Raw genomic sequence first — 27994 nt, 5'->3', positions numbered from 1 at the left:
ACAAGAGGATCCCTTTTGTTCTGCCACCCCTGCTGCATGATTTTAAAGCATGGAGGGCCAATGGTCTCGGGGAGCGAGCTGAATAATACGAAAGGATCAAGTGATCTGTTATGGTAGGCTCGTTGTTGTGTGTTTATTGTGAAACTATGATCAGCAACTATGATGAGCCAAAGGACACTTTCAGCAATATAGAAAAAACAAAAGCTGCTCTGAAAGAGGGCCCATCATTCATAGAAATAATTAATCTTTCTGATGTATTTTGATGCATCTTATACTAATGAAAACCATTGATTTTGTTAAAGCCCACAGCATTCTGAATTTTAAGGTGATGCTGACTTTTGTCGCAGTCTTCATCTACTGGTAACATGACGTGGGGTAATGCTGATCAGGCAATGTGGTGAAAAGACATTTCCACAAAAGGTAATAAAAGGGCTTTTAATCAGACATTTTTATTAGAGTGAACCTTTACACAGAATACCCATTTTATGTACTTTGAAGTAGAGCATTTCACAATCATAAAAAAAACTGTGATAGCATTTTTAATCATCATAAATAAATTAAACATCTCAGGAAAAACACCCACTCCTCTATGTTTTTGTGATAAAGTGCAGAGTACAGTCTTTTGCTGATGATGTGGTTCTTTATATTTCGTGTTGTTAAGAGAAACTGAATGTTATTTAGTGCTTAAAACGTATCACATCTTAACATCTGCAATGTAGAGCATATATAAGGACGGATGCTCAGATCAAGTTTCACAGACATTAATAAAACACATTATATACTATACAAGAGAACAGAGTGACTTTAGAAACTTGCATTAGCTGCATCATCACTGTCATAAATTTGATGAGATTAGTTCATTTTTTTGCTTTCCTAAGGTTGATTTGTTAAACTGTCCAACATTATTGACACCTAATTCTGTTTCAATGCTTTACCAAACCACAACGCTCCCAAAACTTTAAATCTAAATTATTTTTAAAATATGTACACAAGAAAATCTTGGCAACATAAATTCTGCAGGCAGTGAACTGAGCTGAAACGTGTGTGTGGACATGCATGTGGACAGGAGTTATTTTACATTCACAGTTGCAGCAGATGGGTGGGTTATGGGAGAGCAGGTTGGCCTTGTAATCACCAAGACAGTAAGTGTGTTTCAGGGTCATTCCCAGGCACACACATACTCTAGCTTATTGTGTAGTTTAATAATAATATCCTTATTTGCCTTCAGTACAAACATGATAAACACACAGCACGTGGTCTAGGACCGGCAGCACCCAGCAACCCTCATTTCTTTGTCAACATACTCCTGTAGCTGAAACTTTGGCTCGTCAGGTTCCTTCATGGTCCGGTGCTTCAGCTCTCTGGTAATCACAAACAAAAAGTCGGCGTTAGCAAACCTAATATGTAGTTCATTCATTTGTGGGTTTTCTGCAGAGATCTCGAGCATTCATACATTTTCAATAGTTACTGGGCAGTGAAAAAATTAAGTAATAATGTTGGAGAAAAAAAAATGTTGACCCCTTTACAGATTTCTTCTGTTTGTGCATTTCTGTCACATTTACATAAGACTGAGGGGTTGGGATCAAACTACTAATGGCCTATCTCTTATATTAGTAGTCACACTTATGGTCCACTGCACAAGTATTCATACCCATTAAACCTTTTCAAATTTTTTCATGTTGAAACCATCCCTTTCAACATTTTTAGAAATAAAAATTCTAAATGTGTGGCACATAATTGTAGTTAGCCCCATTTACTCTGATGCTCAAATATAAAATCCACAGCAACATCCAGAAGCCTTCAGAAGTCACCTAAATTGGTAAATAATTTCCACTTGTATATCATTTACTGATAGCATGGATGCAGCTCTTCTGTGGAGGCTTCAGAAGATTCTTTTTGAACAAACAGCCTCATCAAGACCAACTGTGGGGAAATGTCCAAACCCTCATCCAAAAATGAACATGGAACATCTGCAAACATACCAAAACATGGCCTGTCCAGGAAGGAAAGCATCAATCAGAGAAGCGGCCAAGAGGCCCATGGTTACTCTGGAGGAGCTGCAGAGATCCACAGATGAGTTGGCAGAATTTAAGCTCTTTGTTATACACTTCAAAAATCTGGCCTTTATGGTAAAGTGACAATAAGAAATCTATTGTCAATAGACAGTCATATGAAGTCCTGTTTGAAGTTTACTAGAAGTCATGTAGCAGACGTACCAAACAAGTGGAAAAATGTGATCTAGGAAGATGAAAACAAAATTAAGCCAATTTGGCCAAGAGAAAAAATGCTATATGTGGCTAAATGTGAAAAGGTTCAACACACATTAATACTTTAAAATACACCATACAGATGCCTTCAGAAGACATGGCTACATTGTATTGGCTGTAAGGTTGGGGAGTAACCAATGAGTAATTTAGTTAAAAGATCTGAGAATTTGTTCTCCTGAATGGTAGAAGTACAGAATATAATGCTGAAACTCCTCTACAAAGGACCCCATACATCAAGCTTTGTGTGAAGCTTTGTGTAGGATTCAGTGGATCGTAGGAATACACCCTTATAATTCTGGAATAAAAGGGATCTAATCAGCATAGCAGAAAAAAACATTTCCTCTGTTTGCATCTCTTTGTGGCCATCTGTGTCTGTTATGAACTTTTTTGTTGCCATTATGAGCTTTTGTATGGTCATTTGTATCATTAGAAACCTCCATGTTCATTTTATTGACCTCTCATAAAATAAATGTATAATTTCAAACTATTGTTTCTGATAATGCACCAACTCCTGAACCTTTGAGCCCCTGGGTCTGTACTTGGCAGAGCATGCCAGCAATCCATCCATGCTCATTGTGTAAATTAGCTCATTAAGACTTAGAAAGCAGAAGCTTGATGAGTTTTTAATGTAATATTGAAAAGGAGCCCAGGATGCAAAAACAAAATACCTTAATTACTGCTTTAATATTAAAGCACTACGTTAGCTAAAGACTTAAGTAAAAATGGGTTATTTATATTCACCAATATGCACATTACATTTCCCTGCAAGGTTTTAGTGGGTTTTTGCTGCTTTACTTACACTCATATGATTGGTGCAAATAATGAAAATGATGAAGTGGAGAAGCCACAAATATTCATGGGGATTTAAATTAGACAAAAGGGAAAGAAAGCTGCAAAGTTAGAAAGTAGCAAACGTGAGCCACATGACTACAAGATGAACAGATCAGATTTTATTCTGTATTTGCAGAAGGGTTGTTTGCCAGACAGCGAGTCTATTATTGGCAACATCTCAGCATGCCAGTCTGTGACCATTACGAGGCTATAAAAGTGAACAGATCCCACACAAATTGCGCCACTTCATACACTAAAAGAAACACAGCTGAAACAGAACCCTCTTTGCTTTTACAGGTTTTTCAGACAGGTTTTGTTTTCATTTTGTTCATTTAATTTGAAAATGAAGTTTGACATTTTTCTGTTACACCATGTCTGCAAGAACCAAATGCAAATATACAGCGTTGGCCAAATTAATTGGCCCCCTGGTAAAGATGTGTAAAAAGCCTTGAGATGAAGATCATTTACTGCAGTTTCATAATCAAACTGTAAAAAAAGGCACCAACATCCAGCCTTCAATTTGAGTTCATTTATTTAGTGGGGAAAACATCCAATGTTAATTTGTTTTCCAATTATTGGCACCCCAAACAATCCCTTTGAAATAAATATAACTAAAGCACTTTCTTATTTATACTTTAAGTTATTTGGAGTGTCTTTAATGAGTGGGGAATACAATTTATTATTTGCTACATTAAGATTCAGACATGGACAATTGTGAATCTATTAAAACATGTCAAAACTTAATTATCTTAATCTTAACTCCTTTCCACATTTTGAAGAATGCAGAAGGCTTTCAGGACTTTATTTTCTTAACAAATGTTGAAAAGAGGTAAAAATGAGTGTGTAACCTCATGGATTGGTGGCTTCTGGATTGGTTAGTATTTTTATGACAGCATTTCTGTAATAAAAAATACTAAAAAAGAAGTCTCAGATTAAAAATCCAAGCAAAGATTGGTATCTTTGGTTCATCAAATTCCCCTAACTACCACTAGACAGTATCTACATACCAAACAAAATGGTAAATGGCCTGTACATGTATAGCGCTTTATCAAGTCCAAGGTGAAGTGTCTTGCCCAAGGATACAACGACTGAGACAAACATAGCAGGGACTTGAACCGGCAACCCAGTTACAAGACGAACCCCTGCCACCATCGCCCATCCAAGGAGTTTGCTAATCCCTATTAAATAAATGTAGAGATACTAAAGGTGGAACATTTTTACATTTTTCAGTCTGATATTCTGCTACTGCATTAAAAGATTAGATCACTTTCAGGATTTTTAAACATTTTACCAGGACTGCCAATAATTGTGGCCAGCACTGTGGATGATTGAACATATACCAGATTGCTAAAATAATCTAACTTTCTATATTTTCTGTCATTGATGCTGCTCATGTTCTTTGAACTTCAGCCCTTTTGCATTAGGTACTTCTTTGGAAAGCTGTCCAGGCATATTAACGGGCACCAAAGTGTCCTAAAGGAGGATGATGGCAGCTTGGGAAGAGGTTTTTTTTCTGAAGCACCAAATCTCTTGTACACTGTACACTAAAGGGCCTTTTATTTTCTCTGCACCCTGAGAAAACCGCAGGATGATGGAGTCTCTTCAATTTTCATGGTCTTGCTTTAAATTGCCACCAGGTGAACTGGAAGGAAATCTTGTATAACCACAAACAGGCAATAACAACAATACATAAGCTTTTCTTTAAACTCAGAATACCATTTTATTTGGTACTTTTCATGCTGTGATTTAGAATTTTTGTGACTCACTTGGCCACAGCAGTGAAGGCCAGCTCCACATTCAGTCCCGATTTAGCACTGGTCTCCATGAAGGGTACTCCAAACTCCTGCAGAGTAAAAACATCTGCCATTACCAGGTGCATTTAACAAGCTTATGGATATCTGGTGAGGGCAAAATAACCAGAAGTTCTATAAAAGATTAGGTATTTCATCAATGTACAATTTGAAGCTTAGAGTTTAAAATACATGCGGAGGCATGAGAGAGTTGCAAATCAAAGTCTAACTATAGCCTTTTTTGAACACAGGTTAATATTTCCTGCCTTTAAAGCTAATTAAATTCCTTTATTTTTTCTTATTTCCACACAAAAGTGAGCACAGTCAATGAAAAATGCTTCCCACCACAGAAATCCCATTTTGTGGAAGTGAAAATACCTTAATATTCGAGCTAAAAATGTTATCCTGACAGCTGCAGCGTCTTGGCCGAATTCTTCCTGATGTTTAAATATTTATTTAATTCCTCAGAGGTTATCTGAGTGAAATGGCCTAGATAATACATTTAGCAAAGCACCACCATTTATGATAATTACAGCATAATGCAGTGAAATGAATGTATAATTTATCTAAATAATCAAGAAAAACACACAGACATAGGGGGAGGTTTGGTTTTTGTTCCAGTAGATGAAGTGCAGCATACCCTCTGTTTTGTTACACATGTAAGACAGTGTGTATTGTAGAAAGCTCACCTTTGCCAGTTTTTCGCCTTCCTCTCGCTTCACCACCCTGTCATGTGTGGAGTCAGCCTGGAACACAGTGGACAACATACTGACATAGAATTGGCTGCTCTTATAGTCTTGTAACATTGCATCAAGCCTGTGGTCATCATACAGTGGGAGCACAATATGCAATAATCCAGTCAGTCTTTTGTAGGGGAATGACTTGCCTTTTTCAGCAAGACAATACCAAACAGCAATCTGCACATAACACATCAATCCAGGTTCATCTCAGTAAATTAGAATACCATGTAAGAGAAGACCAATGTGAATCTAACAATACACATGTAGGAGGTAATTCTTACTTATTAAAGGAACTCAAAACAATTCCAAAATAACAACTCAATTGGATCCTAAACATGGCTAACAAAAAAGCACAAAAGGATATAAAACATCAAACAGAACCCTCCAACCAGCTAGAACCTTAATAGAGCAAAACCTAAGACCAGACAAAACATACAATTAACATACAATCAAACCCACAAAGAAAGGATTTCCCACAGCCGATAACACAATCTAAAGACAGGGAAAGACACAGTCAAAGGTAACAACCACAAGGGGGCTCAAAACCCCACACACACTCACAACATCCTCTAGTTGAATCAGGGAAGGTCAAACCAAAACAAGGCCCCACAGAGCCCTTGTTGCACAAACGACATATACATACCCCCCCGAACCGAGACATTCTTCTAGAGAACACCATAAACCTCAAACACAGAAATGCCTAAAGCAATACAGAAATTAGACTCGGCAATGGTAATCCATACCCCTCTGGCCCACATTAGGAGGATCATCAGCTGTAGCTCTACCACACATGAGCACCAAAGGGACAAAATGAAAAATTGGACCCCGACACCCAAAAATAAAATTATAATCATGGGCGACACGAATTTAAACAGATTACCCAAAATCTGTACCTGAGGTACAAATTGACTACCCAGACATGCAATACACATTTTAAGGAAGACCAAAACATCTGACCAAACCCACATGGTCCTACTTTCGTTTGGTATAATCGACAAAGACTATAAAGGACCAAAACACCATTCACAAATTGGTCACTAGACATTTAAACAGGGCCATGGTCACATTTCCCTATGGAGACATACAGATTCTTAGAGAGATTGGGTTACTTACAGAGACACAATCTAAGAAAGATCAATGAAGTTTTTCTAGTTTTTCAAAATACACTGGACAACAGACACAGGCCAAATGATTTGGCAACACTGGTGCCAGTCTTTAAACTATAGGCCCGGTTGAAATACACAATAAGCAAAAACTGAACGCACCCCCCCCCCCCCCCCCAAAAAAAATTGTAAATATTCACACACAGATTACACACAATAAATAACCCCTAACCCAGTAACCTAACACTACACCTAAGAACTCAGAACCCCCCAAATTACAACCCATTTAAATTAAACCTACCCAAAGTAACTTCCCTATATATGTATATATATATATATATATATATATATATATATATATATATATATATATATATAATTACCTTTATTAGGTACACCTTGCTAGTACCAGGTTGGACCCCCTTTTGCCTTCAGAACTGCCTTTATCCATTGTGGCATAGATTCAACAAGATACTGGAAACATTCCTCAGAGAGTTTGGTCCATATTGACAAGATAGAATCAAACAGATGCTGCAGATTTGTCAGAAGCACATCCATGATGTGAATCTCCTTTTCCACCACATCCCAAAGGTGCTCTATTGGATTGAGACCTGGTGACTGTGAAGGCCATTTGAGTTCAGTGAACTCATTGTCATGTTCAAGAAACCAGTCTGAGATGATTCGTGCTTTATGACATGGCACGTTATCCTGCTGGAAGTAACCATTAGAAGATGGGTACACTGTGGTCATAAAGGGATGGTCATGGTCAGCAACAATACTCAGGTAGGCTGTGGAGTTAACACGATGCTCAATTGGTACTAAGGGTCCCAAAGTGTTCCAAGAAAATATCCCCCACACCATTACACCACCACCACCAGCCTGAACGTTGATATAAGGCAGGATGGATCCATGCTTTCATGTTGTTGACGCCAAATTCTGACCCTACCAACTCGAATGTCGCAGCAGAAATCGAGACTCATCAGACCAGGCAACGTTTTTCCAATCTTCTATTGTCCAATTTTTGGTGAGCATGTGCGAATTGTAGCTTCGGTTTCCTGTTCTTAGCTGACAGAAGTGGCACCCGGTGAGGTCTTCTGCTGCTGTAGCCCATCCGCCTCAAGGTACGATGTGTTGTGCGTTCAGAGATGCTCTTCTGCATGTCTTGGTTGTAAGGAGTGGTTATTTCAGTTACTGTTGCCTTTCTATCAGCTCAAACGAGTCTGGCCATTCTCCTCTGACCTCTGGCATCAACAAGGCATTTGCCCCCACAGAACTGCCGCTCACTGGATATTTTCTCTTTTTCGGACCATTGTCTGTAAACCCTAGAGATCGTAGTGCGTGAAAAATCCAGTAGATCAGCAGTTTCTGAAATATTCAGACCAGCCCGTCTGGCACCAACAACCATGCCACGTTCAAAGTCACTGAAATCACCTTTTTTCCCATTCTGATGCTCGGTTTGAACTGCAGCAGATCATCTTGACCATGTCTACATGCCTAAATGGATTGAGTTGCTGCCATGTGATTGGCTGATTAGAAATTTGTGTTAACGAGTAGTTGGACAGGTGTACCTAATAAAGTGGCCGGTGAGTATATATATATATATATATATATATATATATATATATATATATATATACATGCAGACATACATACACATATACACACACACACACACACACATATATATACAGGGGTTGGACAATGAAACTGAAACACCTGGTTTTAGACCACAATAATTTATTAATATGGTGTAGGGCCTCCTTTTGCGGCCAATACAGCGTCAATTCGTCTTGGGAATGACATATACAAGTCCTGCACAGTGGTCAGAGGGATTTTAAGGCATTCTTCTTGCAGGATAGTGGCCAGGTCACTACGTGATACTGGTGGAGGAAAACGTTTCCTGACTCGCTCCTCCAAAACACCCCAAAGTGGCTCAATAATGTTTAGATCTGGTGACTGTGTATTGGTGCATTGTCATCCTGATACACGGCACCGCCTTCAGGATACAATGTTTGAACCATTGGATGCACATGGTCCTCAAGAATGGTTCGGTAATCCTTGGCAGTGACGCGCCCATCTAGCACAAGTATTGGGCCAAGGGATTGCCATGATATGGCAGCCCAAACCATCACTGATCCACCACCATGCTTCACTCTGGGCATGCAACAGTCTGGGTGGTACGCTTCTTTGGGGCTTCTCCACACCGTAACTCTCCCGGCAGTGGGGAAAACAGTAAAGGTGGACTCATCAGAGAACAATACATGTTTCACATTGTCCACAGCCCAAGATTTGCGCTCCTTGCACCATTGAAACCGACGTTTGGCATTGGCATGAGTGACCAAAGGTTTGGCTATAGCAGCCCGGCCGTGTATATTGACCCTGTGGAGCTCCCGACGGACAGTTCTGGTGGAAACAGGAGAGTTGAGGTGCACATTTAATTCTGCCGTGATTTGGGCAGCCGTGTTTTTTTTGTGTGGATACAATCAGGTTAGCACCCGAACATCCCTTTCAGACAACTTCCTCTTACGTTCACAGTTAATCCTGTTGGATGTGGTTCGTCCTTCTTGGTGGTATGCTGACATTACCCTGGATACCGTGGCTCTTGATACATCACAAAGACTTGCTGTCTTGGTCACAGATGCGCCAGCAAGACGTGCACCAACAATTTGTCCTCTTTTGAACTCTAGTATGTCACCCATAATGTTGTGTGCATTTCAATATTTTGAGCAAAACTGTGCCCTTACCCTGCTAATTGAACCTTCACACTCTGCTCTTATTGGTGCAATGGGCAATCAATGAAGACTGGCTACCAGGCTGGTCCAATTTAGCCATGAAACCTCCCACACTAAAATGACAGGTGTTTCAGTTTCATTGTCCAACCCGTGTATGTATGTATGTATATATATATATATATATACACACAGTACAGACTAAACGTTTGGACACCTTCTCATTCAAAGAGTTGTCTTTTTTTTCATGAATATTGTAGCTTTACACTGAAGGCATTAAAACTATGAATTAACACATGTGGAATTATATACTGAACAAAAAAGTGTGAAACAACTGGAAATATGTCTTATATTCTAGGTTCTTCAAAGTAGCCACCTTTTGCTTTGATTACTGCTCCGCACACTCTTGGTATTCTGTTGATGAGCTTCAAGAGGTAGTCACCTGAAATGGTTTTCACTTCACAGGTGTGCCCTGTCAGGTTTAATAAGTGGGATTTCAAGCCTTATAAATGGGGATGGGACCATCAGTTGTGTTGTGCAGGAGGTGGATACAGTACACAGCTGATAGTCCTACTGAATAGACTGTTAGAATTTGTATTATGGCAAGAAAAAAGCAGCTAAGTAAAGAAAAACGAGTGGCCATCATTACTTTAAGAAAGGAAGGTCAGTCAGTCTGAACAATTGGGAAAACTCTGAAAGTGTCCCCAAGTGCAGTCGCAAAAACCATCAAGCGCTACAAAGAAACTGGCTCACATGAGGACCGCCCCAGGAAAGGACGACCAAGAGTCACCTCTGCTGCGGATGATAAGTTCATCCGAGTCATCAGCCTCAGAAATCGCAGGTTAACAGCAGCTCAGATTAGAGAACAGGTCAATGCCACACAGAGTTCTAGCAGCAGACACATCTCTAGAACAACTGTTAAGAGGAGACTGTGTGAATCAGGCCTTCATGGTAAAATAGCTGCTAGGAAACCACTGCTGAGGACAGGCAACAAGCAGAAGAGACTTGTTTGGGCTAAAGAACACAAGGAATGGACATTAGACCAGTGGAAATCTGTGCTTTGGTCTGATGAGTCCAAGTTTGAGATCTTTGGTTCAAACCACCGTGTCCTTGTGCGGCGCAGAAGAGGTGAACGGATGGACTCTACATGCCTGGTTCCCACTGTGAAGCATGGAGGAGGAGGTGTGATGGTGCTTTGTTCGTGACACTGTTGGGGATTTATTCAAAATTGAAGGCATACTGAACCAGCATGGCTACCACAGCATCTTGCAGCAGCATGCTATTCCATCCGGTTTGTGTTTAGTTGGACCATCATTTATTTTTCAACAGGACAATGACCCCAAACACACCTCCAGGCTGTGTAAGGGCTATTTGACCAAGAAGGAGAGTGATGGGATGCTGCGCCAGATGACCTGGCCTCCACAGTCACCGGACCTGAACCCAATCGAGATGGTTTGGGGTGAGCTGGACCGCGGAGTGAAGGCAAAAGGGCCAACAAGTGCTGAGCATCTCTGGGAACTCCTTCAAGACTGTTGGAAAACCATTTTAGGTGAAGCTCATCAACAGAATGCCAAGAGTGTGCGGAGCAGTAATCAAAGCAAAGGTGGCTACTTTGAAGAACCTAGAATATAAGACATATTTTCAGTTGTTTCACACTTTTTTGTTCAGTATATAATTCCACATGTGTTAATTCATAGTTTTGATGCCTTCAGTGTGAAGCTACAATATTCATAGTCGTGAAAATAAAGAAAACTATTTGAATGAGAAGGTGTCTCCAAACTTTTGGTCTGTAATGTACACACACGCACATGTATATACACCTATATATATACACACACACACACATATGTATATATATGTGTGTGTGTGTGTGTGTAAAATGGCTTAAAAACTACTTTATGTCCATTTCCATAATAATTTAAAATTGTGGCATAAAGGAAGTTACTACGTGTCAAATATTTTAAGAAACCTCTATCACCTATGATGAACTGATAGTTGTATTTTACATTTATCATAGCATTCAGTGTAACACTTCTGTTGCTTTGTTTGGGATAATAAAGGTGATGACTTTAGGTTGCTCCTCATAAAACTACTGATTCCTCAAGCAGTTACACCTCAGACCCTGTCTACTGGAGGTTGCACATTGACTACTTAAAAATAATGTATATGCCATTTGTGCATTTTATTTGTTAAACATACTTAAATACTCTATTGCTTCATTTAGTTACCCAATACATTCATCACTCTCTTGCTCTTACTACGCCTTCCTTCCATGTGCCTTCCTTCCCACCCTCTGAGTCCATCTGTCCATCTATCTCCCAGTGTTGCCAACAAGGCCTCACCTTGTTGCCCAGCAGCATGACAACCACGTCTTGCTGGGTGTACTCATGAATTTCTGTCAGCCATGCCTGTGGATGAAAACATAGCAAAGATTAGGAAAGAAATCTAAAACAGGAGAAACAAAGGACAAGTGGGGGAATACAGAAGGAAATAGCAGAGATGAAGGGGAGGGACAGGAATAAAGACTTGTGTTAGAGAAGATGAATTGTTTCATGAAGGAAGAGATGGAGAGAAAAATAATAGATGCATTTGTTGCTCTCTGCCCTAGAACACCAGCAACTATTGTGTGTTGTTCTTGTATCTGTGTCCATCCATCTCCATCCAATTACAGCTAAATGGTTTCTTTGCTCTATGTTATCAGGCTTTGTAAAAAAGCCTTTGGGATATACTCATGCTCAACATTCCCTAGAAACCTTCTCATTTATTTGTGTGTTTCCATTCCACTTTTAGCAGTAATTTTTTGAAATGCAATATGAACAGTAATATTACCATCTTAAACCCACAGAAACAAAATGACAGATCCAGCTTTAACAGGACTAGCAAAGACAAAGAAACTGCTGCAGTATCACTAGATCTAATTAGCATTAGTCCTTCAGTTTGTATAATGTAGTTAAATTCACATAGAAAAATAAATGAATGCACTTGGCAACATTCCATTACACCAGTTAGGAGATAGGCAGAATTGGCTTGCGTTGTTTCAGTGCACAATACTAGATGTGACATTCCAGGGTAGGTTGGGATGTGTACAGCTTGTTAGACAAAATGCTGGGGTCAGTATTCATTATGTTTTGATTGATACACAAGTAAACCTTTTAACTGATACACAGACATGACAGAAATACAAAGATATGAGTAACTATGGCAACTAGCATGTCCCAGCAGTTTCAGTCTTCATTGTAAATCTGTCTTTTCTTCTTCCTCTTTCCAGTTTATATTATAATTCATATATCAAGCTTTTTTACACCGTTTTCTGCATTTTTGTTTTTCTTGTTGCCATCAGGATTGGTTACGTTACTCTTCAGTGTGTATATTATTAAAGACTAAATTCAAACACAAGTACTGCTGCTGTTCATTTTCAATCTAAAACATGATGTTAGGATCAAAGTGCTATGCAGCAATGAGAGAGACTCATTGTCATACAACAGGTTTATTTCAAAATATAACTGCTAAAGCTGGTTCTACAAGCTTTTGAATCATGAGGTGGATCAGATTTGTAGGCCTGTAACGACAGTCAGGGGAAAAAAAAATAAAGTGCAAAAGTTTATTTTCTATCAAAATGATACCCAGAATATCTGTTTTTTCACTTTTACAAATCAAAAAAGGCCTGGTTTCATCTGTGAGTTTTTTCTGTTCTTCTGTTTTCAACTTTGGTTTCATTAACTAATCCCCCTTAATAAACTTTAGCTACATTGTTTTCCTTTGTTATATACTATATTGCAAAAAGTATTGGGTCACATCACCAAATCCATCAATTCCAGTGTTACAATCACATCCGTGGCTGTTTGCTGTGGAGAAACTTGACTGGCCTGCACAGAGTCCAGACCTAAACCTACTTGAGCACCTTTGGGATGAATTAAAGCATAGACAGTAATTCTGGTTTTCTCATCTAACTATAAACAGACTCCTAAACCTTGCGGAGGATGTTTACAGAATAGTTAAAGTTTTTTATTGCTGGCAACAGTGGTTCCATCACCTAATTAGCCCTTATAGATTAAGAATAGGATGTCATCAAAGTTCAGGTGCATGTAAAAGTATTTACAAGTGTAAATATTTCCAACAATCGTGTTTGTGATATCATCTGGTTGGAATACTTTACATAATCAACTCTTTGTTCTTTGTTTAACTTTCCACTTGCACCCTGCTTGCATAACCAGTTCAAGCTGAAAATGAAAAATATGATGTCTAAATTTGCCTCCAGATGATCAGACAGCACCTAAAAAGATATGCTGGAAAAAGCTTTTTTCAGCTGCAGACTTGGTAGAACAATGTGTATCGTAGTATGTCAGCCCTGGCAATACTTTTTACTGATGAGGGGGAGGCGGAAGATATGAGCAGCAGCTAAGGGGGTGTATTTTTATGATGCTCTCAAGTTTTGAGTTTAGGTTTGGGTTCAGATCCAGCGCATCCAGTTATCAACTTCCTGTTTACCTGTAGCTGATTAGGGAGAAATTTGACAGTCTGTTGGCTTGTTGGTGAGAACTGCAACAAAATTAAACCAACTGAAAAAAAAAAAAAAACTCAACCCCAGGCTGCCAATTACTCAGACAGAAACATGGCCCAATAATCTCAGTGTGTTATCTCCTTAAATTAGCCATACTGAGGTTTCATCACAGGGCAATGTGTTAAAATAACTTTAACTTTAGTGACATTCGAATAAGGTGAATATGAAAAACATGTGCTCAGCTCAGGCCAGTACCAAGACATCATATAGTGCCTATACAATGTCCAAAAACCTCAATTAATTTAATGTGAGATTAATACAAAATAGTGCATGATTGTAAAGTAAAAGGAAAACATTCCGATTTTTTTCCAGAGTGTTTTAGAAATAAAAATCTAAAATGTTTCGTATAAATTTGTATTCAGTCTCCTTTATTCTAATACCCCAAAATGAAACTCAGTTCAATCAAATGGCTTTAGAAATCTAAGTGTGTGTAATTTAGCTGTTCTGTGAAACCCTCAGAAGTTCATAACACAACAATCCCCAGCATTGTGGTGGCAGCATCATGCTATAGGGAAGCTTTTCTTCAGCAGGATCTGAGAGGCAGATCATTGTTGATGGAAAGAACAACATAGCTATATACAGGGTAATCCTGGAAGATAACTTGTTGGAGGCTGCCATAGTTGGGTATCACTGCATCATTTGAATGCAGACACAGAGTGGTGCTTACTCTTTGAGAAGGTTAAACTGAACAATGATGTTTTTATGTGACAGACATGAAGTAAACATAGCTCATCTTGAACTACATTACAGTAGAGACGGTCAGATGTAGGTAAGCAAACGGAAATAACAAATGTCTTTACATGAATGACAATTTTGTCAGTTGATTCCAACAGTCATTCTATACATTGTGCAAAACATGTATAGAACGCAACTATTTTTTTGTTAAATATTTAGCCATTGACAAAATTGACACCAGATAAACCAGACCAAAAAAAAATCAACAAAGAAATCAAACTAAATTAGTTTTAGTTGCTGAGGCAGACACCCTGTCTACTTTTAACACTAGGCTTAAAATCTTCCTTTTTGATTAAGCTTATTGTTAGAGTGGCTTAGGCTATCCTGAGCTACCTCTATAGTTATACTACCATAGGTTTAGGCTGCTGACAGACATAACCACTTTCCCTCACTCTGCTACATTCTCCTACAACTCCCCAATTTCGCATTATTTCCTGTCGTTTCAGTTTTTATCTTTATGGTAAATGGCCTGCAATTGTATAGAGCTTTATCAAGTCAGAAGACTCCAAAGCGTTTTACACAACAATCAGTCATCCACCCATTCATACAGACATTCCATATTCCCACATTGACAGTGGTAGGCTACATTGCAGCCACAGCCGACCTACGGCAGACTGACAGAACTGCCATACAATCGGCACCGGGCCAGTTGGCCATCATCAGCAGGCAAGGCGGGTTAAGTGCCCAAGGACACAATGACTGAGATGGAAGGAGTGGGAGTTTTCATCGGCAACCCAGCGGTTATAGGACAAACCCTGCCACCTGAGCTACCATGTTTATGTACTCTCTGATTTTTTCTCTTCCCTGAAGCTACACCTAGCTTGTCTCTTTGTTTAGCAGTGACACCTTCCCGGAGGGGGGCATCAGCTGAGCTGCTGCCAACAACTTCATGTTCTCCTTCAACAGATGATACAGCATGCCCTGTCTTTTAGTGTTTAACCCTGACATAGCTAGGGGCTGAGCTTTTACTATGAATAATCATGTTCCTCCTCTACTATCTTGACTTGAAAACTGGCTCAGAGCTCATCTACTTAACTGTGTTTCTCTCCTACACAAAGGCATCAAAGGAGCAACTACTGCCTTTAACGTTTTATTTTTCTTTCAAATAGAAATCAGTGCTTCTGTGTTCTTTTTATTTGTATACTCTGTTCTTTCAAATCCCCGGTTGGTCATGGCAGATGGTCGCTCACACTGAGCCTGTTTCTGCTGGTTTCTTCCAGTTAAAGGGGAGTTTTCCTTTACACTTTTGCTATGCATGCTCAGTATGAGGGATTGCTGCAAATAAAATGCAAGCAACTGGCCACTGTCTCTACATGCTCAGCCAGGAGGACAGAATACTGCAACTCACTGACTTGATGCAATCTGCTGGGATTTCTTAGATAGGATTGACGTGGGGTTGACATGTTGTGAATTGGTGCAATATAAATAAACTGAATTGAAATTAGTCCATAAATCAAGTTTTAGGTAAAAATTGGAATGTAACAAGGAATAAGTACAACTTTGGAGGCTGCAAAAGACTTAAGCATTGAAAGGAGCTTCACCTTCCAGTAGGACAAATTTAAACATACATCTAGCCAGCTCATGAGTTGGAATGGCCCAGTCAAAGTTTAGATCTAATCCAAACAGAGATTTTATAGGATGACTTAATAACCGATGTTTACAGACACACTTCATCCTATTTGACAGAGCCTGAGCTCTTTTGCAAAGAATAATAGGAACAAAAAAAAGTCAGTCTCTAGGTGTGCTGGTACTAACACCCCCAAAAATATTTGCAGCTGTACCATCAGTGAAACATGGTTCTACAAAGCATTGACGTAAGAGGGACTGAATACCACTGCTCACAACACTTTTTTTTTGGATTTTTATAAAAATATATATATATTTTAGGATCTTTTTTTATCCAACCCAGTTATTACTTTTGCAAGACACTATGTAAAAGCTGCTCTAGAAAAGGAAAATGGCTATTCCTAATTTGTTATATCTTTTGTAATCCTAGAAAGATGGACCTTCTCTTGTTCTGAATGGCAAAATACAAATTAATGAGTCCAATAGAATCAGAGGATACCAAGCAGAGGACTTCATTAATTTTTAATCTAACATAAATTTCTGTTCACAGAAGATGGTGAATAGTTAGATTTTCTGTGATTATCCTTTTAATCATGAGAATGTGTGAGCAGAACCACACAGGGAAGCCAAGCGGTATTAATGTAAGAGTTTGTGTAAAAATTAAATTGGAGTGAGAGCAGTTTATTGTCGTTTGTATTGAATAAAGAGGAGGCATTCTTTTAGAACTGTAAAGTAGAAAGAAGTTGCCCTAGAGGAAAACTTCATAGATACCATAAACATTATGGGACCTAGGGAAAAAAAAATATTCTTTACCTCTCTCCTTTACAGTCTACACAAGCAACTTAGACCTACTATAGATTGAGAGTCACAAGATCAAATAAACAAAATGTAAATGTAACTGTATGTTTTTAGGAAAACATAGGAATAGAAGGCTTTAAACATCTGTGTAAATGCATTCAATAAAGCAAATATTAATTACTGCATATAAAAAATTACTCAAACTAAACATTCTGACAAAATATAAGTGACAAAATATAATTGTCTTAAAGAAAAAGATAGTTAAATATAACAGCATTGTGTGGGAAAGATATCTGAATTTAACCTGCAAATAATCCACCTGAATGACAGGGTTCATTTGCATTTTTCAAGTCCAAATTCAATTAATTTCCAGAGTTCCTAATAATTTTTTAACCACAGGTAAACCACTTATACAACAGATCGATTTGAATTTACTAAAGAACATAATACCTAGGTTAGCCATTAAATACGGAATCTGTGAACAAACTGGAACTTTCGAAGGAAGGAATGAAGGGTGAATATGGATGATGGGTTGATGTGAACTGGATGTGTATATATATATATAGTCAGTCAGTCATTTTCTACCGCTTATTCCATTGTGGGTCGCGGAGAAGCTGGTGCCTATCTCCAGCAGTCTACAGGCGAGAGGCGGAGTACACCCTGGACAGGTCGCCAGTCCATCGCAGGGCTATATATATATATATATATATCTATATAAATAAAAAACAGAGGGGTTGATAGACCATTTTCTTCCAGTACTATTCCAAACTGCACAGGAACCGTAGTTTTTTATTTTTATATTTGAAGGTTGAATTTGATTCACAACCTGAAAAATGCTTCAAACAAGTTGAGCATTCTCTAGTAAATTTGGACAGCTATCACTGAGTTTTACCACACAGTTAAAAAAAAAACAGTAAACATCTTTCCACAAAGAATAGCTGATGGCCTTCCACCTCAACGTTTTCCTTCAACAAAAAAATAAATAAAAATCTGTGGAGATATTTTACTCTACCAAACGAACATTCAAGTGTGTTTTCTTTTTCAGCTATAAAGTGCGCCACAGCTCAGCTGGATTTTGTGCTCTGATGCTGAACAAATCTGTGTCAGCTTCAAACATAAACCTTGTACGTTTCTCTACCAGATTTCTGAGTGGCAAATTGTTTTTGGCTTTCTATTCCTCCATCTCCTCCATCTTTAGGCACATTGAAAACTGACATTCTACAGGATGATGTCAAGTACACTAAAATGAAAGAAAAACCCAAATCAAGTAGAGACAGTGAGCTTAACAGAGAGCTGCTGTTACCATTTCAAGCATCTTACTAGCAGGGAGCAGAGGCGAATACATTTCATTGCTATTGACAGAAACACAGGAAAAATGTCTGGGCTTTCTCTCAAACACAGATACTGTATATCTCTCTCTCTCTCACACACACACACACACACACACCTGTCTCCCACCACTCTTCTCTGTGTGAATCATCAAAAGAAGAGCTCTCAGATCAGCCGTAATAACTCCCCTCATTTGCAGGTTTACGGTATCCCGAGAGCTTTACATCATTTCATTACACTAAAATCAATGTGCTGAGCCCCCACACCCAACAACACACAAACCTGCCAATTACTCACGCAGCCTTTACAGATCCTGGCAGCCTGTGGGTGGATTGGGTAAGATAGAGGGAAGGAACACAGTTTGGGAACTGATAGTTTTCAAACTTCAAAAAACTAGCTGTCGACACTGTTAAAATTTATACGGCATGGGGCAGGATGCACAGAGGACTCGTGTCTGGGTTGGTCTCCATGTGATACTTTGCGACTTGCTGTCAGATTTCTAAAAGCCAGACATTTTCATATTGGTACGACTCCTGCGAACAGAGCTGTGACCTTTTAGGCAGACTGAAGACTTGATGTTTAAGTTCTGGAGCATTTGCAGAGGCTTCACAGAACAGGCTGGAAGACCAGTTAGCAGGGCATCTGGAGCAGAGTGGAATGTTCAATTCAATTCAATTCAGTTTATTTACATAGCGCCAATTAACAACATATGTCGTCTCAAGGCACTTCACAAAGGTCAGGTACATACATTCCAATTAATCCTAATCATTGAAGAGTGCAATCAGATTCAGTTATTTATTCAAATTGGATAAAATGATTTTCTGTCTAAGGAAACCCAGCAGATTGCATCCAGTCAGTGACTTGCAGCATTCCCTCCTCCCAGATGAGCATGTAGAGACAGTGGACAGTCACTGGCGTTGACTTTGCAGCAATCCCTCATACTGAGCATGCATGTAGCGACAGTGGAGAGGAAAAACTCCCTATTAACAGGCAGAAACCTCCAGCAGAACCAGGCTCAGTGTGAGCGTCAATCTGCCACGACCAACTGGAGGTTTGAGAGAACAGAGCCGAGACACAAAGAGAACACAGAAGCATTGATCCAGGAGTCCTTTCTATGGGAAGGAAAAGTAAATGTTGGTGGATGTAGCTCCTTTAGTCATTTCATCTAGAAAGAAAGAGCAGAAAACCTTGAAAACTCTGAGCCAGTTTTCAAGGTTAGAGTCTGAAAGAGAGCACATAGATTTAGTCACAGTGAAAGCTCAGTCAATTGCCATGTCTAGGAGAGAGAAAGGGTTAAACACTGAAAGACAGGGCCATGTGGATCATCGGTAGAGGGTGAGCATTAAGTTGTTGCAAGCAGAAGCTTGGACGATGCCCCTCTCCAGAAAGCCAGAAAGGTGTCATGGGTAGACACAGAGTCAGGCCAGGTGTAGCTTCTAGGAAGAGAAAAGAGAGAGAAGATAAAATTAAAAGCTGAAATAACAGCAAATAATGCAAAATTGGAGAGTAGTGTGAGAATGTAGCGACAGTTAGATGGCTAACTTAAAAGTTAGCCATTTGGAGCCCACTGATGGCCATTGTTATACTAAAAACCACAACGATTGACATACCTCTCTCTGTCAGATTGACCATAATCATTGGAAAAGAGAAGGGGTCATACAGGTAGCAGAAATGGAGGGTGTGTTTCCACCTCAACCATAACTGAGCCGGTTTAGGCTAAACCTGACTCCCCCTTACTCCATCCAACAGGGAGGGAAGAAGACGGAGGTAAAAAATAAGGAAGATAGCTCAGGATAACCTAAGCCACTCTAACTATAAACTATCAAAAAGGAAAGTTTTAAGCCTAGCCTGAAAAGTAAACAGGGTATCTGCCTCACGGACTAAAACTGGGAGCTGGTTCCACAGGAGAGGAGCCTGATAACTAAAGGATCTGCCTCCCTTCAAGTGCTCTGTTAGGAACATATGAAACAATCAAATCTCTGATGTATGATGGAGCTAGATCATTAAGGGTTTTATATGTGAGGAGGAGAATTTAAATTATATTCTGGATTTAACAGGGAGCCAAAGAAGGGAAGCTAGGGGAAATATGATCTCTCTTTTTAATTTTCATCAGAACTCTTGCTGCAGCATTGTGAATCAGCTGAAGGCTTTTAACTGCATTTTGTGGACATCTTGATAGTAACGAATTACAATAGTCCAGACTTGAAGTAACAAATGCATGGACTAGTTTTTAAGCTTCACTCCTGGACAATATATTTCTAATTTTGGCAATGTTCTGGAGGTGAAATAAGGAAATCCTAGAAACCTGTTTAATATGGGATTTAAATGACATGGCCTGGTCAAAAATAACACCAAGGTTTTTTACATTATTACCGGAGGTCAATTTAATGCCATCCAGGTTAAGTGATTGACTAAGCAGTTTTTTTTTTGAAGACTCCGGTCCAAAGACGACAACTTCTGTCTTGTCTGAATTTAGAAGCAGAAAATTTAAAGTCATCCAAGTTTTTATGTCTTCAAAACATGCCTGTAGTCTATCTAACTGGTTGGGCTCATCAGGATTCATGGGTAAGTAAAGCTGGGTGTCATCAGCGTAACAGTGAAAATTTATTCTATGCTGCCTGATAATTTTACCTATTGAAAGCATATATATATAGTAAAGAAAACTGGCCCAAGTAATGAACCCTGTGGTACTCCACAATTAACCCTGGAGTTTAAAGATGATTTATCATTTACATGAACAAACTGGAATCTGTCAGACAAATAAGATTTAAACCAGCCTAGCGCTGTTCCCCTGATCCCTACAGCATATTCCAGTCTTTCTAAGAGAATATTGTGATCGACTGTATCAAATGCAGCACTGAGATCTAAAAGGACAAGTGCAGGCACAATTCCATTATCTGATGCCATAAGAATATCATTAGTGACTTTCAGCAGAGCTGTTTCAGTGCTATGATGATATCTAAAATGGGGCTGGTAATCAGAAGGAACACTTCCTTAAATAATTTGGTTGGGATTGGGTCTAACATACAAGTTGAAGGTTTAGATGGAGCTAATATTTCTGATAACTCAGGAAGCTCCACAGGATCAAACCAGTTCAAACACAGATTAGGTTCTACAGTTACTTCCAATGTTGTCTCACTTGCTGAGGATGAAGTAATCATCTTCGGGAGTATGTCAAATATTTTTTTTTTAATAGAATCAATTTTATTTTGGAAGAATCCCATAAAGTCATGACTGCTGAGAGCTAAGGGAATGGATGGCTCAAGAGAGCTATGACTCTGTGTAAGTTTAGCAACTGTTCTAAAGAGAAACCTAGGATTATTCTTGTTCTCTTCTATTAATGATGAGAAATAAGCTGTTCTAGCTTGGTGAAGTGTCTTTTTATACAACAGTAGGCTATTTTTCTAGATTAAGCAGGAATCCTCTAGGTGTGTAGAGTGCCATTTTCTCTCCAATTTTCTAACATTGTGCTTTAAAGTCCATAGCTCTGAATTAAACCAAGGAGCCAGCCTCCTATGAATAATTACCTTCTTTTTCAAGGGGGCTGCATTTTCTAATGCACCACGCACTGATGAAGTAACACTATGAACAAGAGAGGAAAAATAAATCAATCTGATTGTCACAAATCAGGTCACTAACTAGCAAAGTCTTTGAAGAGAGAGATCTTATGTTCAGTAAGCCACATTTAATTGTTTTCTTTTTCTTTTTAGTCTGAGTTGTGTTTATTTTTATTAGATTTTCCTGATTTCCTCATTTTACATTATTTTTTAATCTATTCAATTTTGGGCGTGGGCGAGACACTGTCTTAATAGGCTAATGGGTGGGTAGCGGTGCAGAAGCAGCAGAGAGGAGTGTTAAACTACGACCCTGCTTCCTGGTCTGAACCCTGGGTTGTCAGAGGTTTGGAGAACTAAAAAATTCACCCAGATTTCTAGAAAGAAGAGCTGCTCCATCCAAAGTGGGATGGATGCCGTCTCTCCGGATCAGACCAGGTTTTTCCCAAAATGTCCACCAATTATTGTTTTCTGGACACCACCTAGACAGCCAGCGGTTGAATGACAGCATGCGGCTAAACATTTCGTCACTGCTCAGATTGGGGAGGGGACAAGAGAAAATTACGGAGTCCGACATTGTTTTGGCAAACTTACACACCGAAGCAACACTAACTTTGGTGACCTCCAATTGACGTAACCGGGTGTCATTACCGCCAGCGTGAATAACAATCTTACTGTATTGGGTTAGATAATGTTGGGTTAGATAATTTTTAAAGTGACATCGGCACAATCATTAGACTGCTTGTATCAAAATCCACACCAAAATGTAGTTGATGTTAAATTTGGAAACTGACTGGCAGGAATCAACTCCCAATAAGATACCCTGCTAGTGTGGCTGTAAATATTTTTGTCTGCAACTGCAGCAGTTTGTGAAGCAGAAATAAGTAAAATGCATGAAAGCCATTGTCTGCAATAATCGAGACTGTTTAATCTTCAGATAGGGAGCACTTAAATGTAAGCACCATGCAGAGAGGGTATTCAAAATGCAAGCGAAACTGCATTTTGACACACACAAACTTAAAGGACATCATGTCTGTAATGGATCTGAATATGGAATTTGACACTTGTTGAGCTTCAAAGAAGCTGCTGAGTGTCTTTTGAAAATACTGATTGAGGCCATGATCACATTTGTACATGTATCTGCCAATAGAGGCATTCACAACAATTCTGTGAAATGTCTTACTTAAACAAGACTTCTTTACACACTCTTACTTCATGGTACGATGACAACAGCTGTTGACCAACCTTAACTAGTGTGTTTGTGTGGATGGATTGCAAGATAGTGTGTGAACTGAGGCATCTGTTATTCTCAGGGTGTTGCTTTCAGGAAGTTGTGGTAAGATCTGGGTGGACCACTACGAGGGCAAAAAACTGAGCAGGATATTAATGATACGCTTGGAAGATATTCATAGAGACACATATTAGCAGAGCGCTGCAGGTAAACATCTTACATTTAATGTTTTACATTGCATAATCGGGAGTTTATTATTAACTTTATTTTAAAACTTTAGTTTAATATAAACTTTATTCACTGTTCTTTTTATTTGACGTTTGAATTAACAACTATAAAAGAAGCAAGTGCTTACGAAACTTGTCGGATTGTTCACTATGTTTCTAAAGATAATTTCTGCAACACTACTTTTTTATTTAGAAGAAACTTAAAAAATAAAAATAAAAAAACACTCTAAAGAAAGTGAAGTATATCAGCGTTCACTGCAATTAAAAAGTAAATCTTTTTGACTTATTGTTTGACTGAAATCATCTGTTCAAAAATGCAATTTAGAACAGAAAGTTAAAAAGGATGTTATAAAGTAAAAAAAAAAAAAAGGGATTACATTTGGTGGCCCCAACCATAAAAAACATTCATTTAATTACTGATTAAGTTGAAACTATCTTTTACCATTAAAAAAGGGTGTAGTACATCTGATGTACAATGTTTTGGACATGTTGCCATATCGGCGAGAGTCCCTGTTGTGAAAAGATTGTGGTTATTAAACTTCCTTTCAAAAGTCCAGATGGGCGTCTGCTGTTCCTCTTTTCAGATCCAAAACATTCTGACACACCCTTCCTTTTTCTCTTCATGTTTCTTTTAAGGGGGTTTAGTACACATCGAGGTTCAACATAACCAAGCAAGATGAAGAAATGTTCTATTGCTATCAATAGTAATGTAAATGTAGCCTCTGCTTTTGTAAACTCTGCCAAGATGAGTGAAAAAGTGTCTAATGTGAATACTGTCAGCATCAGAACTGAACAGACCGGAGAAGGCATAGAGAGACCAGGACTAAGACAACAAACAACATGCAACCAAGTGCCCAGAGAGGGGTCTAATTCGACAGTCTTGACATCAAGTGTGACCTCACGCTCTCATCGGAGACAGTGGTCGGTCGACTTCTGTAAATACCAGGCACCACCTGTCATTATGGTAAGGAAGAACAAGAAGGAACCTGAGCCTCCTCAGCGTGCCGCTTCTCTTCAGCAACTCCAGAGATCACCACATTCTTCTTTGAAGCGGTACTCATGCCCCCCCATTGGGATCTTTATGTCGACATCTTCCTCTTCCTCCTCCACCCCCACCTGCTGTTCACCTACTTCTGTCCCAACATCTGTCATCATTGGTCCCGATCCTTTAGGATGGAAAATGCAACCCATATCCAGGTCAAGGTCTTCTCAAGCACGCACCAAGAGGCTGTCTCTACAAATTCCTCTCCCAGCTGTCCCTACTTCCAGCTCTCTAAAGCCAGAACCTTCATCTCAAACAAAACCTGCACTCAGACCCAAACATTTCCGCCGCCACCACTCTGAATCCTCTGCCTTCCTGAATTCACTTGAGAAGACTCTGCCTGTGGTGACTCTTGAGCACCTCCATGCAGTGCATCTTCATCCAGTTAGCCTTTCAGATGGATCAGACAACGTGTTTGATGAGTCGACTCAAGGACAGGAGAGTGTGTGTGCTTCACCTCCAAAAATACCACCACCTGTTCCAGAAAAGACGGCCATGACCAGAAAAAAAGCATATCTGATTGCTTGTTCACAGCAGCGTTGCAAGCCTGTTAGAGCCAGCATCAACAGCATCAATGCAACAAAGCTAATGTCTAAACAGAATATGGGCTATGTCACCATATGTAAAACAAAAATGGGTAAGTCACATAAAAATCTCCTGTTAGTCCATCATTATTTAATCAAGAAGAAACTATTCCAAGGTATGTTATGTTATCATTTTGATGTAAAATTACATAATACTACGAGATTGTAGAAAAGTAAAGAAATCCTAAGGGAGCTGCAAAGCTAACAGACATATACCAGTCTTAGCTGATTTCAGAAAGATATGAACAACAAACTGCTGAAGGGATTTTACTATATTTTAAAATAAATATTTAAGGTCTAGACTTTCATAAAAGACCATTTGACAAGTTGACTTCATTTAGCTAGTTAGCCCCTGCTGTAGCTGCAGTAAGACAGATGTTCAACTGAGAAAACAGCAAAAAACTTAATGGTTAAGTTTGTAAAGGTGTAGACTGTTAATATCCCTCAAATATGATTTCATTTTCAGCTTTAGTTGATGTAAATAGGTGGGAAGGGTCTTTCTGATTAGCTTTTCCACCCCTCTGAGGATTTCTTCATCTTTCTACAAACTAACTGCAGTATGATGTCTTTAAACATCAGGGGGAACCATTACTCATAAAAACTTAACTGAACCTAGGTTTAAAAAAAATCTGAACTACACCCCTAAACTTCACATTTTAATGTTGTTAAGTGGAGCATTTCTCTCTTTTAAACAATTTCCTTGGGGTTAAATTCAAAGATTTATTAATCATTTCAGTCTATCAGTAACATTTATAGTACTGAAGGTAAGGCAACTGTAGTGGCATTACAAGCATTACGTGTTTTAATGTAAGGCCTGAACCCCTGAATGAGGAAACATCTTTATTGTAAAATTAATGCATAAGGAGAAAGATGTTTTTATCCCGTTTTACACTCTAAGAGGACCATCTGATGACAGAAAAGTTAATTTTTATTAATTTTGTAAGTTTGCTCCAGGACTAAGTGCACAACCCAGAGTGTTTATCTTCCAGATTAGGTTTTCAATTATTTTCTTAGAAGAAAGAGCAGGCCTAACACTTTAAGTCAATGTTAACAGCATTAACTCTCTTCCAGCTGAGATGCATCTCAATAACGTCTGCAACAGGAACAAATGAAACCCACACTGGTGAAATGTGAGAAGACAACTGAAGAGTCTCCTAATCAGCTTCACAAATTACTACCATGGGGTGTGAAGCAAAGAGAACAATGTCCCAGAAGACTAGGTCCCAAGTTCTATCAGCTTTTTCCTTTTTTGTTTTGTATTATGCTTTAAGGGCTAGATTATTGAAAAAACACCTCTTTTCATCTTTAGAGCAAAAAAGCCTTACAACTGTTTTTTGCTAATTATTTGTCTGACCAAAGATATATATGTGTACAAAACCAAGTTTACAATTACTTTTACATTAAATGTAAACATGAAATCTCTATGACTTACAGTTGGACAAAACGTCTACCACATATGACAAGCCATCACGATTTAACTATTGTTGGTTTTCTTGTCAAACAATGTGCATCAAACATCAGTAGTCATTATTTTAGTATGAAAATCAACTTGGAAAAGCAAGCTTTTTATGAAATAGAGTTTGAATCGAAATCCAAATATGCACAACCCATGTTAACGATAAATTGTACTTTGCATTTCCCAGAGGGACACAATTTTTCTTCATAATGTAATAAGTTTGCAGGTGTGTGAGCTATAGAGAATCACAGAAAGGTTGATAACACACATTAATCCTCATCTACATTTCAATTCCAGTATATTTAGGGCCCACTAACCCAGAGTGTGTGATAATATTGCAAAGAACTGTTTTATAGAGAAGAAACATATTTCAAATGTGTTGATAAGTTTGTGTTGGGACCCACAGCCATGGATTTCAACATTAAACTCCGGTACGGACTTTTCTGGAACTTTCAAAATAAAGTGCATTAACCTTCTTCCGGCACAGCCAGGAAACGGGATAACTGCAGACTTCCTGTGATGCCACAAACCCAATAAAAGCACAGCTGTTGCTACATCCGCCCTCTTCCACACCGGTGTTCATCGAGATAGGAGGGGAACAAAGCGTGCTAATGTCTCTTTGCTGGAAAAAAGACAAACTCTTCAAACTGGATCCAAGAGTGTCATAAGATAACACGATCATATGCACAAGTTAACTATGAGTGGAGCACTGTTTGTGTACCCGGTGATTTCATTCATAAAGAGGGGAAATTAAGGTATAAGCATTGCTTACTTTCTCTTCGAGGCCTGCCAAAACTGTGTCGCAGAGAAATCCCCAGTAGAGAAGCTGTTTCTACAAGCCAAGTCTGAAGGAAGGACAACGGCCCGCACCGCCGTGTTTACGGTAATGCACAGCTGGTTGACGGACAGAACGGGCCGCCCAGCTACAGCTCCGGAGCTAACCCTTTTGTTCACAGAGCGAACGCACCTTCAACCCCCAAGGTTAGCTTTGCTTGTTGACTGTGGACGTTTCTTCAAACTTTGCCCTTGGACAACGTTTCCTCACCATGGTTCATGAGGTTAGGTGTTTTGGGCAGAGACAGATTTAGAATAAAATGACCTAAACGTTTTTCATTTTATGAAGTTTGGTTTTGTTTGTGTTGAGCTCAGCTATTTTGGTGCTAGCAGAATATCTGCAGCACACGTGTTCAGGTTGTGTTCTTTGTGTGTTTTTAAAGTTAAGACAAACTTTACTTGAAGGGTTATTTTAAACGATTTAAAAGATTGATCATAACGCCGTCCGCGATTATGCATTTTAACGCTTGTATTAACGGTATTTAAAATTTTATTAACGATATTTTAATTTTATTAACGGTATTTTAATTTCCCTTTGGGATTAATAAAGTATTTTTGAATTGAATTGAATTAAAGGTATGTGTTGATTCTGGTGCTAAGCTATTAGCTTCTTTTGT

General features: G+C 38.9%; 1 protein-coding gene across 1 annotated transcript in view; it reads right to left on the bottom strand.

Annotated features, from left to right (window-relative positions):
- Positions 1-430: 430 nt before the first annotated feature.
- Positions 431-27994, bottom strand: part of LOC124875485 (ras-related protein Rab-26) — a 156036-nt gene continuing 128472 nt past the window's right edge. The window contains exons 6-9 of the mRNA XM_047377687.1: positions 11803-11868; positions 5578-5634; positions 4865-4941; positions 431-1361 (exon numbers count right to left, since the gene is read on the bottom strand). Coding sequence (XP_047233643.1) covers positions 1259-1361; positions 4865-4941; positions 5578-5634; positions 11803-11868 — 303 coding nt within the window. The 3' untranslated portion in view covers positions 431-1258. The remainder of the gene's footprint in view (positions 1362-4864; positions 4942-5577; positions 5635-11802; positions 11869-27994) is intronic.

Source organism: Girardinichthys multiradiatus, chromosome 10 (genome assembly GCF_021462225.1).
Source record: "Girardinichthys multiradiatus isolate DD_20200921_A chromosome 10, DD_fGirMul_XY1, whole genome shotgun sequence".
NCBI classification, from domain to species: Eukaryota; Metazoa; Chordata; class Actinopteri; order Cyprinodontiformes; family Goodeidae; genus Girardinichthys; species Girardinichthys multiradiatus.
Note: the sequence above shows the minus strand (reverse complement) of the source record. Positions and strands in the feature narration are given on the sequence as shown.